Source organism: Arachis duranensis, chromosome 6, assembly GCF_000817695.3.
Source record: "Arachis duranensis cultivar V14167 chromosome 6, aradu.V14167.gnm2.J7QH, whole genome shotgun sequence".
In the NCBI taxonomy this organism is placed as follows: domain Eukaryota; kingdom Viridiplantae; phylum Streptophyta; class Magnoliopsida; order Fabales; family Fabaceae; genus Arachis; species Arachis duranensis.
This window is the reverse complement of record NC_029777.3, coordinates 80,311,894-80,329,993: the sequence shown is the minus strand read 5'-3', so window position 1 is coordinate 80,329,993 and position 18,100 is coordinate 80,311,894. Positions and strand designations below refer to the sequence as shown.

The following is an 18,100-nucleotide window of genomic DNA, read 5'->3' as shown; positions in this document are numbered from 1 at the left end:
ACTATCATATATTGCTGGAAAGCCCAGGATGTCTACTTTCCAACGCCATTGAGAGCGCGCCAATTGGGCTTCTGTAGCTCCAGAAAATCCACTTCGAGTGCAGGGAGGTCAGAATCCAACAGCATCTGCAGTCCTTTTTAGTCTCTGAATCAGATTTTTGCTCAGGTCCCTCAATTTCAGCCAGAAAATACCTGAAATCACAGAAAAACACACAAACTCATAGTAAAGCCCAGAAAAGTAAATTTTAACTAAAAACTAATAAAAATATACTAAAAACTAACTAGATCATACTAAAAACATACTAAAAACAATGCCAAAAAGCGTACAAATTATCCGCTCATCAGCAATGCGAGCGACTTGCAATGTGTCCGAACAGAGATTCCACGGCGAGAAGAGGGCCAGTGGCAGCTGGTGGTGGCTGGAGCCTTTTTCTGTGATGGGGTATAGCAAGCGGTAGTGTTCAGTTTGGGAAATCTTTAAAAAAAAAATCGATCGGTTCAATCGGTTCACCTGTTAACTATCAGTTTGACTGGTTCTTTCATTGATTTTTTGCCAAATGGTGTTTTGCTTCAATTGAATTAGTTAGGTGACTAGTTTTCAGTTAATCCGATTAAATCGGTTGGTCCAGTTTGATTTTCAAAACCATAAAAAAGCTATAAAACAAAGTATTTAATATTAAATATTTTTTCATTTTCAGAGTACAACTTTCAACAAATAATTTCATGTTTTTTGGTAAAAAAACATAATACATAAATATGTTAACATATATCATAAACAAAAATACCATATATTAAATAAATATTTGATATAATAAAAAGATAATTACCAAAACTCCTAAATCTCTCGTATCCATCTCATAATCTTAAAGACTTAGAATTTTTTACCCTAATTTACATATATTATATCAATTAAGAATTCACAAGAATTAAATTTGACATGAAATTAAACTTTGATACCAAATAAAAACTTGAGTTATTAATACTTTTACCTGAAGAGTGTATCCAATAGAATTTTTTATTTAAATAAATAAAAAAATGCATTAATTACTGAAATAAATAATTTTTGAAAATATTTACCATTTTGCGTTTCTCAATCATATCTCGTTTACATATCTCGTTTACAGTGTAAACGAGATATGACACGTCAGCTGCGACGTGTCTATCTCCTTTACACTGTAAACGAGATAAGGCTGAGGGGCGCCTATAAGTATAAGTCGTTTACAGCCTTTTCCTAGACCCCACTTTGACCTAGTCAAACTCTTTCTCCCCTCTTTTAACCGTTTCCTTCCATATTTGAGTCCGATATTGTGATGGCACGCCAGGTGGGCAACAACGTTGACATCAACAGACTAAACGAGACTTCGCATTATGCTAGGGCGGCCGACTTTGAGGTTAGTTGCATTATGTTCAGTTAATCTAAGTATGTGGACATTGTTAGGGTAGTCTCGTAGTGACAAGCACTAAGTAAGATGCTTTAGGGGTAGGACTGTATGATGAATTTTGAACAATATTTGCTTGTGTAAGATTTGTATGACATAATTATGATTTGCTTACCGACATAAGTAAGTTAGAGACAGCTGTAAAGTAGGCACATGGCAGAATGTTACTAAGTAGGAGTCGTACTTTGTTCCTTAGTAGAGTAGAAAAATGTATTATTATCTATGTATAGGCTAAAAATTTATTTTTCATTCCGCAGAGGCCTCGTCTTCTATTTCCCCAACGAGTCAATCATACCCTTCCTCCACTCGACAACATCGTCCCGTATCTGGTTGAGGCCAGATTCGGCGACACAGTGCCACTCAGGGACTTCAAATTTTACAATTCCCTGATTTCGGCACTCGTGGAGCGATGGCGTCCGGAGACGCACACGTTTCATCTTCCGTGGGGTGAGGTCACTATCACCCTACAGGACGTGGCACACCACCTGGGCCTACGTGCACACAGGAACCCCGTTGGGGGGTGCCTTCATGACTTTGGTCGGTGGTACAACACTGAGACGTGGGTGATGGTGGAGCAGCTGCTTGGTGCCAGGCCACCGGTGGCGGCACAGCAGGCGGAGCAGAGGAAGGAGTCATTCACGTTGAAGCTGGTCTGGTTGCATGATCGTGTCCGACAGATGTCCCCCACCGACGATCCTGAGACCCTCCGACAGTATGCTTGATGCTACATTATGTTACTGATTGGAGGGTATCTGTTGACAGACAAGTCCAACAACCTGGTGCACGTACAGTGGCTACCGCTTCTCCGAGACTTCGTGGAGTGCAGGGCGCTATCATAGGGCTCTGCTGTGCTGGCCTGGACTTACCAGTCACTCTGTTTGGCGGCACAGCGGGGAGTCACAGATATCGCCGGTTGCACTCTGCTGCTGATGAGTTGGATTTACCAGAGATTTCTCCAGTAGTGTCCACCAGATAGAGGAGTCTACCAGTACCCGCAAGCTGCCAGGTATCCAAATAACTTCTGTGTTTCATGTTAAGCTTTACTGTTAATTCGCATTGTTCATAACTTAAGTAGTTGTATATGTCTTTGTTACTTTCAGATTGGTTGGATTGCAACATCAGAGTAAAGACCAGCACCAGACCAGGGTCTTGCACTATAGGGTATCCATCGACCGGTTATGGTTCGATGAGGTAAGTCATGAAATTAAATATTGCGTGATATTTCCTTCTACTTGCTGTGTACGACGACCCTGCACTGCAGGACCTGTGCCCAGGTTGGTTCCATGAGGAGGCGGAGTGGGGTACATGGTTGTCGGCCATTCTTATAGTCTGCTTCAACATTGTCCGATTTCACCACGTCGATTGGGTGAAACGACAGTTCAATGGGGAGAAACCAGTGTCGGGGATTCCATTGAATCTTGACAGGTATGAACGTGGTTAGTTTCTTCAAAGTTATATGTTCGTTGTTGTTTGTTGTTTTTCTAGTGAACCTATTTTATTTATTTAATGAGTTTAACATCAGGTATCTGACCACCACTAGTCGCGGTGAGGATGTTTGGTGGCCGGAGCGACTTCAGCAGTGGTATGATGGTTGGAGGCAAAAGTTCGAGCCTGGTTGCCGGATTACAGTACACTATACAGGCGACACTAGGCCGATCAGTGAGTACTACGATTGGTGATGTGGGGCTTGCCATGTGAGGAATCTATCTGGGTAGGAGGTTTTGGAGGACCCCAGGCTGGTGGAGTTGTCCCCCGACGTCTAGCCCACTTCAAGTCAGCCGAGGGACGATCTGACCCTTCTGAGGGGCATGCCAGATCGGAGGAGACGTGCGAGAGAGGTCAGAGAGGACACTCACCGACCAGCTAGGAGGGAGTGGAGCCAGAGAGAGCGTCATCTAGGTGAGCCCGTCCGGAGGGAGAGGGTCAGGCCTCGACGGGCTAGGGGGGACGCAGACTCAGAGGAGGAGGCAAAGTTCAACCGTCACGAGGATTACGGAGATGTACCAGTTCACGGTGTCGTTCCACCTACAGCACCGACTCATGCACCTCCTCCCCCTCCCTCGTGGCACGGAGCGTGGCATTCATCCGGATCCAGTGGGCATCAGTCTCAGCCAGCGTGGGATACATCACCACCCGGTTGGCATGAGGGAGGTCCATCCGGGACCCAGCATGAGAATGACGTCTTCCTTGATGAGATTCTACTCGACGACACTTTCCTACACACGGTGCAGGAACCCGTCATGGATAGGTTAGCCGAGACATTTCGCACAGGCAGAAAGGTTGGCATAACGGAGGACCATCACCCATCAGCTCCTGCCTAGACCTCGTCCTGGATGCCTCATATTTCACCCTCATCTGTTGGGTCATACGAAATGGGCCTTCGGCCAGGCAGCCAGTACGCGACTCCCCCTTCCACGACTATGGCATGTACCTGACCCAGTCCCAACACCGGTAGCTCCTCACCCGCAGACTCAGCTTTAGTTACACCAGTTTGCCATATGTTTATCGTCCGGAGGGATGCAGACGTATTGTCCTCACACGCAGCAGGAGCCGGCAGCCATGGGCCTAGATCCTCGACCGGCCCAACCTCAGTGACAGGCTCAGCCTCCTCCATGTGGCATTGGGCACAAGCGTCACTACCAGGATCCATACCAGAGATAATGCTTGTAGTATTGTCTGTACTGTAGTTGGATTTAGACTATGTATGTATTTTTCATTATTTAGGTGTATGGTATGTACATTCGGATTTAACTTGGATTGAATGTTAGTGGTACTTTGTTTGTGCATATTGTTATTTATATTCGTCTTCTTTCTTATTTGCATTTATGTTTATGCTTACTGTTCCTTTCAAGCAAAAAAAAAATCTTATAAAGTGATTATTTCTCATTAAACCTTGCAATAGAACTTTCAAAGTTTCACGTACATTGACACTACAATATTTGATAACACACTACATAAAAAAAAGACCAACACATGCCAACTTCGGTAAACATACGACATTAGTGAGACATATACATCACTCGTGGGTTGATTATGACATCCCCTTCTAGTATGACCGTATTGCCTACACAGGCCACACCGCTTCTCATGCCACTTGGTCTCATCCATGTCATTCCGAAATCTGGTGGACACGGGCCTTCCAGTTGCCTTCCGACGCATTGATAGGTTAAGACACAGCCTAGTCCCATGCCACTCCGTCCACATCGACTCGTCTGGTATAGGGGGAAACTCCATCTCGTACACCTTGAAAACAGCTTCCTGTTTGTACACAGGATGCACATACGGGCCCCACTCAATGCTAGCAGCGGCACACCCAGCTAGTGCGTGACGGCACGGATAGTGGAGTGACTGGAATACTCCGTAATCACACGTGCCCTTTGATAGCCGAACACGGAAGGAACCATCCCTTTTCCCTCAAATGGCTCAAGCTCCTCCACAACAAACACCGATGCCCACCTGTCACAGTGAGTGACATGCATCTTTGGTATCCCTTCTCTATTCTTCTCAATGGCGGCCAATAATCTCTGTGAGAATCGGCATCCAGTAGTGAGCTGTGATTGTGCCTCTTTGCCCTTCGTCATGAATAACTTTTGTAATCTCTCATACGTGATGCGCACAATGGCAGATATTGGCAAGTACCGGGTGCCCTTCAACACTGCATTGATGCACTCGGATAGATTTGTCGTCATGTGGCCAAACCGACGCCCGCCGTCACAATGCTGTAGCCAAATCTCCTTCCTAAAATGACTAGCCTAGTCAACCATGGTAGGCGAAACTCCTCTCAACGCATCTATCTACCACTCGTAATCGGCCTTGCTTGGACTATAAGCAGCATTAATGAGGTACCTCTTACCCTCGCCTGACTTGAACCGTGTCATGAAGTTTGCAGCTTTGTGTCTGATGCAGTAAGCATGGTAGGTTCTAGGGGGATGCCAACCACTGTCATCGGAGCTAAGCGCTGCCTTGATAGCCTGAGATCTATCGAAGATAACCAGTAGACCATCTTGTGGAGTGACGTGGCGTCTCAGATTAGTTAGGAAGAACGACCATGACTCGGTGCTCGCAGACTCCACAATGGCAAAGGCAATAGGCAGGATGTTGCTATTCCCATCTTGCGTGACCGCAATAAGCAACACACCACCATACCTGCCATACAAATGCGTCCCATCTACAGAGACAAAGGGCTTGCAATGCTTGAAGGCTTCTACACATGACGGGAAATACCAAAATACCTTGTCGAACATATTGTAGTCACGTACAAGGAGGTGCCCACCGTAGAATGGTTTGACACGGAGGTCACAAATGGTACCAAAAACACAGCTCTGCAGTGCCTGAAGCAACTTGGAAACCTTATTGTACGACTCCTCCCAATCCCCAAAGATTTGTGCAACTGCCTTTTGCTTGGCCATCCACACCTTTCTGTAGGACAGTTTGAAGTGGTAGCTCGCTTGGACTGCACCTTGCAAAATTGGAATGCTGACAGAGAGGTTGGACTGCATCAACGACAAGATGACCCGGCATATCAGACTGCTGTCTAGCTGACGATGGTCTTGAGACATGGTGGGTGCTAGACAACTATGCACTCCACCAACCCTCCGAACCTCCCTGAACACAATAACACAAGATTGCTTTAGGCACTTGGTACTCCTACTAAGTATATCATAATGAAGTATTGAAAGGCACAGATAAATTTAATATTACCAGTATCCAAGGTTCTGTCGAAGGGCCACACAGAGGCTCCATTAATACCTATTATCAGCTTGACGGCATGATGAGCGAATATTTTATACGCTTTTGGGGGGTAATTTCATGTAGATTTTAGCATGTTTTAATTATCTTTTAATAGAATTTTATTAGTTTTCAAGAAAAAATCATATTTCTAGACTTTACTATGAGTTTGTGTGTTTTTTTGTGATTTCAGGTATTTTCTGGCTCAAATTGAGGGACCTGAGCAAAAATCTGATTTAGGCTGAAAAAGGACTGATGATACTGTTGGATTTTGACCTCCCTGCACTCGGAATGGATTTTTTGGAGCTACAGGTGTCCAATTGGTGCGCTCTCAATTGGGTTGGAAAGTAGACATCCAAGGCTTTCCAGCAATATATAATAGTTCATACTTTATGCGAAGATAGACGACGTAAACTGGCGTTCAACGCCAGTTCCATGTTGCAATCTGGCGTTCAGCGCCAGAAACACGTCACGAACCAGAGTTGAATGCCAAAAACACGTTACAACTTGGCGTTCAGCTCCAGAAATAGCCCAAGCATGTGAGAAGCTTAAGTCTCAGCCCCAGCACACACCAAGTGGGCTCCAGAAGTGGATTTCTGCACTATCCATCTGAGTTTACTTATTTTCTGTAAACCTAGGTTACTAGTTTAGTATTTAAACAACTTTTAGAGACTTATTTTGTATCTCATGAAATTTTTAGATCTGAATTTTATACTCTCTGATGGCATGAGTCTCTAAACTCCATTGTTGGGGGTGAGGAGCTCTGCAGCGTCTCGATGAATTAATGCAATTATTTCTGTTTTTCTATTCAAACATGCGTGTTCCTATCTAAGATGTTTATTCGCGCTTAACTATGGAGAAGGTGGTGATCCGTGACACTCAGCACCTTCCTCAATCCATGAACGTGTGTCTGACAACCACCTCCATTCTACATCAGATTGAATGAGTATCTCTTAGATTCCTTAATCAGCATCTTCGTATTATAAGCTAGAATTGATGGCGGCATTCATGAGAATCCGGAAAGTCTAAACCTTGTCTGTAGTATTCCGAGTAGGATTCTGGGATTGGATGACTGTGACGAGCTTCAAACTCGCGAGTGTTGGGCGTGATGACAAACGCAAAAGAATTAATGGATTCTATTCCGACATGATCGAGAACCAACAGCTGATTAGCCGTGCTGTGACAGAGCATTTGGACCATTTTCACTGAGAGGATGGGAAGTAGCCATTGACAACGGTGACACCCTACATAGAGCTTGCGATGGAAGGAACTTTGCACTTTTGCATGAAAAGAAACATTATGTTATAGGAATTCAGAAGACAAAGCATCTCCAAAACTCCAACATATTCTCCATTATTGCACAACAAGTAATTATTTCACGCTCTTTTATTTTTTAGTAATTCAAACTGATAATTATAATTGATCTCCTGACTAAGAATAATAAAATAACCATAGCTTGCTTCAAGCCAACAATCTCCGTGGGATCGACCCTTACTCACGTAAGGTATTACTTGGACGACCCAGTGCACTTGCTGGTTAGTTGTGCGGATTGCTAAAGTGTGATTACAATTTCGTGCACCACGGCACTGCACATGGTACTTTAACTGGTCTGATTCTATCACTTGGTACTCTGCACTCCTCCAAATACTGTAGTTCTTCACACCTTGAAGCATTACCTCTCGGCTTCTAAACTTGTGTCCGACTCAAAAGTCTATACTGCCGTCTAGGTTGTAATCCTCTTCACCCGTGTCAAGAAACGGAGTCCTCTCGTGCATGGCGTCCAAATCCAGACTGTGATAGTGAGACGAAACTGCCGAAAGTGCCGGTATATGAAGGGGTGGAGGCAGGACATAGTGGGGCGCAGTCGGAACGGGTGTCTCTGGAACATACTCATTCTCATCCCTACTATCGGATGATTCGCTATCACAACTGTCCGCCATGTAATCCTTGTCCGACTCCTCCTCTCCCTCCTCCGCCTTATCCACTGGAACGACGACATGAATGGGCGGTGGTGCGAGAGGTCAGTCGTCCTGCACATAGGTCGAGTGTACGGAAGGACCACCGCCACTGTGTCCAACCTCTGCAGACAGCTCCATTACTTGCTCCACCATGATCCTCCCATGTATGTTGAACATCACTCGCACATGCTCGTCCCCTTGAAGTCGGAATAGTCAAAATCGGAAGACTCCATTACCCATGGGGGCCAGTAACCTATACGCCACCCTTCCGATTTCTCTCGCTTCTGTACCACCGAGCTTGCTTAGTATCAAACTCTTCAAATCCGACAACGTATTCACACATTGAGTGCGAAACAATATCGGATCCTCGCACTCAAATGTCACCCCATTGTCGCCGTTTCACATGCGGCAATTGGGATACACAAGCACAACTATGTACGGACTATTACTGGCCATGCCTTGTATTTGTGAGAAATATGATACGAAAAATTTGTGAAGAATACCAAGGGTTACACATCCTTTTATAGCCGGTGGGATACAACTCCATCTATCTCGTTTACAGTGTAAACGAGATGAGCATTCCATGTATCTCATTTACAGTGTAAACGAGATACGTACAATGTCATCTCGTTTACACTGTAAACGAGATATGACTGGAGAACACAAAACGGTAAATATTTTTAAAATTATTTATTTCAGTAATTAATGTGTTTTTTATTTATTTAAATAAAAAATCAGTATCCAATACTGAGTGCAAATTAACACTTTAACAAATTCATAATGCAACCTATTGTGATGTGAATGTACAATTTAACCATCGGTACTAAAAACAGACTCTAGACAACAGTAAAAATGGGAATGGCTAAAAAATCTCTTGTAATCTTTTGTAAGGTTGAATATTTCACTCCAGTATTTTTTCAATAGTCCAAAATATCAAATTTTTTAAAATTTGTTTTATCTACAAATTGCAAGTAGATAGAACTAAATTTTTTTAAAGACCTTTAATTTCATCATGTTTAACATTCAAAGATCAAAGTAGAAGCTAAACCATCATTATTTGAAACTTTTTTTAATTTTAGTCTTAAGTTGATATTCACTTACGAATTCTTCCATCATTTTTTTCACCTTACTCTATTGATTCTCGCTTTGAGATCCATATATTTTAGAAAAGAAAACTTCAACAACTTTATTTTATATCTAGAATCTAAAATAGTTTTCACAGTCATGACTTCATTAATTTGATCCTAATATCTTTTAATATCATTTGGATGGTATCTCTCTTTCTCTCTCTTTCAGTGCCATCTACATGGTTAACCATATAATTAACTAATATATCTATGAAATAAATGCCTGAGTTGGCATCCATTCTTTACCTTATGATTATTCTGTTACTACTGAAGCAAGAACACATAATGTCGTATGAATAAAAATTATATATTAAAATAATGGAAACTAGAATACTAGAAAGTGTTTTTTTAAGCTGCTAAATATTTGTATATATTCATCATTTGCTTCTCAGGTTCAAGAATACATGATTATTAAAAAATATAACTTAAATCAGACAAATACTTAAATTATTTATGTGATAGTTTCTATAAACCATTGATACATAAGTTGTTGCTAACAATGTCTTGATGAAGCAATGTGTGGCAGAAACACCAATAACTCAGTATGATGGAGGCATTATAATAAATATAGGATTTGACCACAGCATAGATGGTCGGATAGTATTCAAAAATAGTTCTATCGAGGAACGAATATCCAATGCAGGCAATAAGTTTAATGTTGCACAAAACAGAACTCAACCATTAGATAGTTTCTCCCAGAAGGTCCAACTTAAGAAAGGAACGCTATATAACTTTATTGGTTACTTAAACTTTGAACTTTGAAGACAACATTCTCATACATAACATCTATGTTCTAGACTTGTTATTATCTCTAATATCATGAGTTATGTTTCAACCAGAAATTTGTGACTTTATTTCCATATTCAGCTTGGTTTTAGCTCAATAAAGGAAGTGACATTGTATCAATTACATTTAAAATAGAGTATATACCTATTTTGGTCCCCAAAGAATTTTTGACTGGCACTTTAGTCCTCAACTAAAATTAATTACTCGATTGGTCCCTAACAATTAATTCCGTCAGTCACTTAAGTCCTTTACTTTGTTAACTCTAACGGAGGACAAAATAGTCCCTGACAACTCTAACAGGGGACAAAATGGTCCCTGATCTCCTCTATTTGGAAACGACACTATTCTCTCACAATTTCCATCATATCTCGCATAACACTAGCAGTCTAACACTGTAACTTCAAACTACACAATGCACACTCTATAAATTTAATGTTCACAAGAAAAAAATCCTCAACTTGTTCTCAACCAATTTATATTCAGGAAATTAATTCCTATGTCTCTCAACTAATTATCGTCTTCGATGGATCCCATGAATCTTGACAGCAAGTTTGATTTGTTAAGACCCGTCATCGTCGTTGCCATCTCCCTCCTCCTCTGCCCTATCATCTCCATGACCACATTGTCCACCACTCCGATCGCTTCTTTCAACTTCTTCTCTGAACCAATGTTCAATAATCGCTTCAGTTTTCATATGAGTGGCAACGGCGACATTGCTCGCTGTACTGATAGCTTGGATGTGAGGTCAAAGCTGTCTGCCAACTTGGACTCTGGAAAAGAAGGAATGAAGCATTCGGTGTCTATTTCAAATGAGAATTTGCATATGATGTCGAAGAAGAATCTTATCATGATGTCCTAATGTCCAATAATCTGCATTACTTGCCGGAGAGTGGAAAAAGGTGTACTCTTGGAATAGTTGTCAAACTTGGTCTTGAGGATGTCGTGGACGTGTCGGGGTTGGAGGTGATGTTATCGAAGATGTGGAAGTGGATGCTTTTGGTGGGTGAAGTGTAGAGGAGGTGGATGTACCAGTCACAAAGATTTAGTAAGTGTGTGGTCCATGACATGTCGAGGTAGATGCGACACGTGTGACAATTACACCATGGCTTAATCTTGGAGCTAAAGAGGAGGAAGGAAATGATGGAAAAAAAGATTGTGAAGGTGAAGAAGGAGAGTATGAATGTTAGGGTTATGCGAGATATGATAAAAATTGGGGAAGAATAGTGTCGTTTTCGAATAAAGGGGTCAATGATCATTTTGTCCCTTGTTAGAATTGTCAGGGATCATTTTGTCCCCTGTTAGAATTGTCAGGGACTATTTTGTCCTCCGTTAGAGTTAACGGAGTAAAGGACCTAAGTGATTGACATAATTAATTGTTAAGGACCAATCGAGTAATTAATTTTAGTTGGGGAATAAAGTGTCCAAATTAAAATTCTTTGAGAACCAAAATAGATATATACTCTTTAAAATAAAAGCAACTGAGTTAATTCGAGGAGGCCATGCGAAAGCAATGCATGGATCCTGGGCTCTGCTCAAAGGTGGCATAGTTGCCAACCACTAAAGCCCTCCTGAGACTCTTTTTAAGGTGAAGTGAGATACTTTCTAGACTTAATACCTGCATATTTCTCAGCTTTAAAAACATGAAAAAAAGAAAGTCAAATGCTCAAACAGTTTTGATTTTCTTTTATTTAGATATCTTTTAAATTTTGTGAAGTGAAATTGATTCGACCATGCAGACCAAGAACTCAAAGGTGAAAATATGAGCTGATAGTGTTTCCTTGCAACCATTCACCAAAGAGTAATGGAGATCACATCAAGATTAAAGCATTGAGAGGGTAAGCAAGTGTATACCCTTTTAATTTTTTTAGTTAAAAGTGTGCGTACCAAGCATGAAAGTTTATGCTTCTGTTCTACTTCCGTCAACACTAAGTGTTTGAATTAAACCTGAAAGTACGTAAGAGCAACATGAGCTTCCAAATAATACATACAAATGAAACAACATGAGAAGGAGCAAGTGTTACCATCAAATAAAAAAAAAAGTCTATTTTTCCATGAGCAATGCTAGGGGACCAGCAATATTTGTGATTGGTAGCCATCAACTAGCCATCAATGATGATTTGATGGTATGAGATTGGTGTGAGATTTCATCCAATGGCTCACATTTCTCTGCTGGTTACATGCTGGCCAAAATGCAATAAAATTGCTGCCCCCTAGACTTTTCCTTTTCCCATTTGGATGTGGAATGAACTTCCATATCCTCATAAGCAGTGACTACCAGAATTGGTTTGCATCGAGATTCAAATATACAACTTTCACCAATGCCATCGAAAGATTACCACGTTTTCATAATACGCAGCGAAAGAAAAGAAAGTAATCCTAAAGTTCTATTTTGTGTTTAAATTTTATTCGAATAAACAATATATAGATTAGATCTAAATACCTATGTACGCTAGTGAAAATCACTTTCTCCTTCGATGGTACGAAGGCGCTATGTGTAACCACACCGAAACCATCCTTTGCTGCCAACTCCTTAACCAATGGACATCTGATCTAAATTAAGAAACCTTTTGCAACTCTTTGCATGCCATAAAATTCTTCTCCAAGAATTATGCTCACATACATTTATGTTTGTAGGAGTAAAGGAATAAAACTCTTATATTTTATATTCTCATCTATTTCCTCTATTTGTTGATGATTTTAAATTTGAATCTCAATTCAAATTTAAATCATATCTTACTATTTTAAATTTGAATCTTTCAAATTTATGAATCATATTATAACTCAATTTGAAATAGAATCAGTCAGAATCTCTTCCAAACTTAGAATTCAAATTTAGAAATAGAATAATTAATTTTTTTCAAATCTCATTTAGTATTCTTAATTATCATATTATTATTATATTCTTGGTGCTAAAAAGAGTATAATAATATTCTATTTGAATTAATATAAATATTTCTTTGATCAAATCAAAATAATAATTAAATAATTCCACAGCAAAGATTAGAACACTCGTTAGTATGTAACCTCATAGATTCAATACTAAGCAGATAGTAAATCTACTTAATATACTAAAACTGGATTTTCCCCCAACTAATGAAAGTGAGGTGTCAATTCCATGTGAATCCATTTTTTCGCCAAAATGAATGCACTATTTTCTCTTCTAAGTATCTTTATTATAATTATACTATAATTAGCATTTAAGTAATAATGCATAATTATACTAATTTAAAAAATATCTTATTATATTTATATAAAATCAATATTTAATGTGTTATTAAACTACTTATCAATTTTCAATCTTATTACAATTAATATTTAATGAAAGGGTAAAATATACTTTTTGTTCCTAAAGTTTGCTAAAAGTTTTAAAAATATCCTTAAGTTTTGATTTGTTTTAATTTTGTCCATCAAATTTTCGATTTGCATCAATTTTACCCTAGTTACTAATTTTCTGATAATTAATATTTTTTTTCAAATATACCCCCTTCCTTATACTATCATCATCATCATCATCATTATCATCATCATTATCACAATCCTCTGTCTCTTCTTCTTTCTCTCTTTTCATCTCACCGTCATCTCCACCACCATCATCATTATTGAGCAACACTGTCAACCTCCTCCTTCATCGTCGCCGGCCAAACCCCTCATTCTCCTTCTTTCTCCTTTCTTCTCCGACCCTCCATCTCCATCACCACCATCTCTGTTGAACTCCATTCTCGATGACCACCACCATTTTTCTTCTTCTTCGCGGAAATCCAGCACCGTCAAAACCATCGCTCTTCCTCCTTCTCTGTTAGCAAACTCAGCTTCCTATCTTTTCATTACATGTATATATCCTGTATACGCTAATACTAATAAATTAGGCCTCTCTTGTATTTGACTGCAAATTGAAGCCTAATTGAAGATCCAAAGCTTTGTTATTACTACTATGATTTTGTATTTGATGATTCGAAGAATCAAGAAAGTTGCAAGAGTTGAAGATGTTGTAAGTCTTATTATTTTTATTATTATTATTATTATTATTATTATTATTATGAGGAATAAATGAACATTTGTATCCATGAAAAATGAAAACGCTGACATATACACCTACATTAAATCAAAACTAAACTTGTCAATATTTTCATCTTTTATGAATACAAATGATCATTTATTCTTATCAGCTTGATATGATGATGGTAGAGATGAATACCAATTACTATTTGATGTTTTTTCGACCAAAAAGTTTGAATCTTGATTATTGGGATTGAAGTTAATTTGGAATTTTTTACAAACTGTGAAGTCAGAATAGTAGTTGTAAGAAGAAGGATCATAGAACCAAGTGTGTTACTGTTATTATGATTATGATTATGGTAAGAAAAATCATGATGATTATTGTTTGGAAAATTGGGCTGTTGAAGATAGTAGTTTATGGTGGCTTTCATTGCTTGAAGTTGTAACCTTTTTTTCTTTATCCTCTTTTTTTTGGTAAGCATTTTGGTGTCCACCAAGTGCTTGTAAATTTGTAAATTCCTTCAAACAGTATTAGCACTCAAACTTCTTCTCATTATTATTAGTGGTTGTGGTTCTTTGATTTTGTGCTGTGATTTTTTTCCTAAGCTGGGTTTGCAAACAGAGAAGGAGGAAAAGTGATGGTTTCGACGGTACTGATTTCTGTGAAGAAGAAAAAAATGGTGGTGGTCATTGAGAATGGGGCTCAACAGAGATGGTGGTGATGGAGATGGAAAGTTGGAGAAGAAAAGAGAAAAAAAGGAGAATGAGGGGTTTGGCCAGCGACAATGAAGGAGGAGTTTGACGGTGGTTGCTCAATAATGATGATGGTGGTAGAGTTGACGATGAGGATGAGACAAGAGAAAGAAAGAGAGAAAAAGAATTGTGATGATGATAGTTATAAGAGAGGGGTATATTTGAAAAAAAATATTAATTATAAAAAAATTAGTAATTAGGGTAAAATTGATCCAAATTGAAAACTTGATGGACAATATTGAAACAAATCAAAACTTAGGGATATTTTTTAAATTTTTAGCAAACTTTAGGGACAAAAAGTATACCCTTAATGAAATATCTTTATTATCTACCTATTCTATCTATTTATCTATTCTATTATATAAAAATCAGATTTTTGCACTTAATGATGGAACTGATATGCCATGCTCTTGAGGTGTTTCCTGATTTATTTCATTTAATTCGTTAAAGCAAATCAATTATAATTAATTAATGATTAGACATTCAAATCTCACCATTTATTATAATTTATATGAATTGATTAATTATAATTAATTATATCAATTAATTAATTTGGTTAATTATATTAATTATTTGATTTGATAGGAGTAAATGTTAAATTATTTAATAAATAATAAATATGATAACGAAATATATGAATTAATTTAATTAATTTTTTTCAATACCATCTATTTATACAAGATCAAATATTTTTTACTTATTCCGTTGATTAACAGGTTTTTCTTTAAAATACTTTTTTTTAAATTTTTTTAATAAGATCGTATTTTAATTTTTCTCTTTCATCCTTTGAATTAATTAATTATATTAATCTTCTATTGCAATACATTTTTTATCTACTCGATACATTATCTTTTCTATTTTCTTTTAATTTTTTTAATTACTATTTTTACTTTATTTTTAATCGTTTATTTTACTTTTACTTCTCATATATAGATTTATTATAATTCATCACAGGTTCTTTTTTAATTTAAGTAATTTTTTAGGTTATATTTTACCATTGATGCTTTTATTTTGTTTAGTGTGTTTTTTTTAGTATGTGTTTAATATAATAATCTGTAAATATCTATTCTATTAAATAAAAATTAAATTTCTACACTTAATGATAAAACTATCGTGGCAGGTTTCTGATGGCGTTTTTCGATTTATTTCTTTTAACTCATTAAATTCAATTTATTATAATAAATTAATTACATCAACTAATTAATTTAGTTAATTATTTAAATATCATACAATTTATTATAATTTTTATCAATCAATTAATTGTAATTCAAATTAAATGATTATTTTGTTACGAAATTATTATTTTCTAATCTATTTATGGGCAATACATATATCAATTATAATTGCAAATTAAGCTATATTACATTAAATGACTTATATAATGGTCATCTCATTTATTATCATAAATGTTGAATTAAATAAGTCATTATTACTTTTGATTTAGAATTAAATGAGAATAAAATCAGAGATACTATTTTATTTGGCCTTTAGGATTTAATGGGTGTCATATTCAGATATAAATAGTAACTTTCGAATTTTGGGCTCCAACACATTAAAGCCACATCGGTAACTCTTTCCATAAAAGGAATTGCGATTCAACTCTATCAGGGATACAGAAGGTTTTCAAAGAACAAGAAAATTGTCTGAATTTGTACGAATTCTAAATGTTCAAATTTATGATGTTGTTTCAGTTGGTTGTCGTTACAAGAATGACTCTCATCTATACGTGTCTAAGGACTAGAATATAAATTAAATATTATTTAAGTAATTTATTTCTAATATTGGTATTTAGAGAAATTTAAATTGTTGACTCAAATTATATATTACGACTATTTTTTTAATATATTATTTTTACATTTTTTAATATATGTTTTTTCTGATTTTTAAGTTTATTTTCTTTCTTGGATATATGTATCACCTTTTTTTTCATTTTATATTTCAGATTAGTAATGTAATTATTAAGAAAAATATATTTATAAAAAAAATATTAAAACATCACTATTTTAAAAAGAAAGAAAGAAAAGATACTTGAAAAAAGAAAACAAAAAATTAAAACATCACTATTAAAAAAAATTGTTAATATACGTATGAATGGGGGAAAATTCGTACCTCAAACATAAATCTTCTTCTGTTTATTATTTTTCGTACCTAAGGGCTACTAACTACGATTCTATCAACAGTGTTGCCTATGATAGATTATGTAATGAAAATGTTCGAAAATAAAGGCAAGAATTATAAGGTTATGGAAAGTCCTATCCAAATTTGACAAGAACAAGACGACTTACATAGAAATAGTTCTCATGGATGATATGGTAAGTTGATTATTTTTTATTATTCTTTCAAGTAATGCTAAGCCCATTTTATAAAGATTTGTTGTTCATATTTTAAGTTTATTTAATAAGTAAACCTTTGCACGAATCAAAGACAATGTGATTTTATAGATTTATAAGTGCTAATAGCCTTTATATTTAATTTGTTTTATAGTGTGATAATAGCCAATATATTTGTTAGTAGATTTAACTATTACTATATTATTTATGATCACATTCAATATATATGTTTGATTTATTAAAGAAAGTAGATTATTAAAACCGATTAATAACTATTTTAGAGTTAATCCAATTAATACTAGATTAAAAAAAATAATACATAACATGTTATTTTTTTATTAATCAAATTATTATAATTCAAATTAATTTTTAAAAAATAATTTAAAATTATAATTTCAATCTTATCACGTGCATGATACGGGTAATTACACTTGTTAGTCATACTAAATTTACTAATCAAGGTTGGCGTCTAGTCCTTAACGACCTAATAGTATGAAGTAATATATTTTTACTAAGAACCTCATAAGAACAAAGTATAATTCTTTCCATCTTTTCAGCACTTGGTTAACCCTTAGAATATAGGTTAATTGTCAAACTCTAACTTGTTACCATTATTATAATGATATGTGAATGACTTAAAAAATTCATTTCTTCATTCATTCAATCTCCTTGGTCAAGGTTTTATTCATCACAATCATTATAATCATAAAGCTCAAATTCTTTACCGAGAGTTGACGGTTTCTTTATTGACTAATCATTAATTCTACAAGTATTTAAAATCATATCCAATATCCATTTAACTAGCACTCTAAGGTATTAGGTGTCCGGAATTAAAGTATAATAAATACATTATTAATTACTATGACAGTCGTAGGTTAAAGGAAACTCAATTACCATGTTCATCTTGAGAATGTTCTATTGACAAATATGCGATAATTATAACCATTAAAAATTCTCAAATTGAGTAAACTATATATATATATA

General features: G+C 36.6%; 1 protein-coding gene and 1 pseudogene across 1 annotated transcript; one reads left to right on the top strand and one right to left on the bottom strand.

The window, feature by feature from the left end:
- Positions 1-5,232: 5,232 nt before the first annotated feature.
- LOC107494208 (uncharacterized) lies at positions 5,233-5,997 on the bottom strand. Its single transcript, XM_016115265.1, has one exon. The coding sequence runs from the start codon at positions 5,995-5,997 to the stop codon at positions 5,233-5,235; it is 765 nt and encodes a 254-aa protein (XP_015970751.1).
- A 3,761-nt stretch (positions 5,998-9,758) lies between these two features.
- The window catches only part of LOC107494209 (endo-1,4-beta-xylanase 5-like), a 12,784-nt pseudogene continuing 4,442 nt past the window's right edge, over positions 9,759-18,100 (top strand).